We start from the raw sequence: 877 nt of genomic DNA on the forward strand, positions 1-877 counted from the left end.
TCCTGTAGCCCCTCACAGTTCAGAACCAGTATTTTACTGACAGGAATGATGTCATCAGGCTTTGATCTGGTCTCTCAGAGGCCCTCCTGGTCCTGGACTGATGGTTTAGGCTTCAGTCAGTTTGCTGACTTCTGTGGAGGAGCCTCAGCTCCTCAGGACTGTCTGCAGATCAGCTTCCACGGTAAAATCTGAGGAGAAGTTCCTCGTCTCATCAACAAACGAAGATTTTACTGACAGAGGGTGTTTGTGCAGAGCACCAGTCAGGATGTCTGGGTGAGCTGCAGTGTGAGGTGAAGCTGCCGTCGGTCTGTGGAACAATCCTCCTGTGACCCAAACATGGAGTCTGTGCCTGAGGAGCCGACAGAAGCTCCATCATCTCTCACCTGATCAGATCAGCAAACTGTTCATCAAATCCTGTCAGATCCTTTATTCCTGGACTTTTTCCAAATAAAACCTTCATCTGTAGACAACCTGTGTGTTGTTGTTGTTGTTTCAGCTGTAAGATAAACAGGAAGTCTGAGCAAATCTACATTTTATTGTTAAATGAGCTGAGATAACAGAAACATGCTGAGTCAGCATTTGTTTTCAGTTAGCTGACGGCTGCTCGGGCTTTTTAAAATCAGGTTTTATTTACAAAAATGTTCAGGGAAATAAATTAGTTTGAAATCCTTAAAAACATTTTTATCTTTGAAATCTGCATTTTTAGCTACATTTCAGCTACTTTTAGCTTTCCTTTTGCTACTTTTATCTAAAACTTTTCTTCTTTAATTCTGGCTGCAAATTTAGTTTCTTTTAGCTTGTGTTTTGAGTTTTTTTTAGCTTTTAGCTAGTGTTTCTTCTTTAAGCTATAAAAGTTTAGTTTAAGCTTCTTCAGCTA

At 40.6% G+C, this 877-nt stretch overlaps 1 protein-coding gene across 1 annotated transcript in view; it reads left to right on the plus strand.

The window, feature by feature from the left end:
* Nucleotides 1-470, plus strand: part of LOC106512830 (type-2 ice-structuring protein) — a gene marked incomplete at its 5' end in the record, with an annotated part of 1,696 nt that extends 1,226 nt beyond the window's left edge. Inside the window, 2 exon segments of the mRNA XM_014001351.1 lie at nucleotides 83-181; nucleotides 253-470. Of these exon segments, the coding sequence (XP_013856805.1) occupies nucleotides 83-181; nucleotides 253-329 (176 nt within the window).
* Between the last annotated feature and the right edge of the window lie 407 nt (nucleotides 471-877).

This window comes from Austrofundulus limnaeus, unplaced genomic scaffold (genome assembly GCF_001266775.1).
Source record: "Austrofundulus limnaeus strain Quisiro unplaced genomic scaffold, Austrofundulus_limnaeus-1.0 Scaffold17467, whole genome shotgun sequence".
Lineage (NCBI taxonomy): Eukaryota > Metazoa > Chordata > Actinopteri > Cyprinodontiformes > Rivulidae > Austrofundulus > Austrofundulus limnaeus.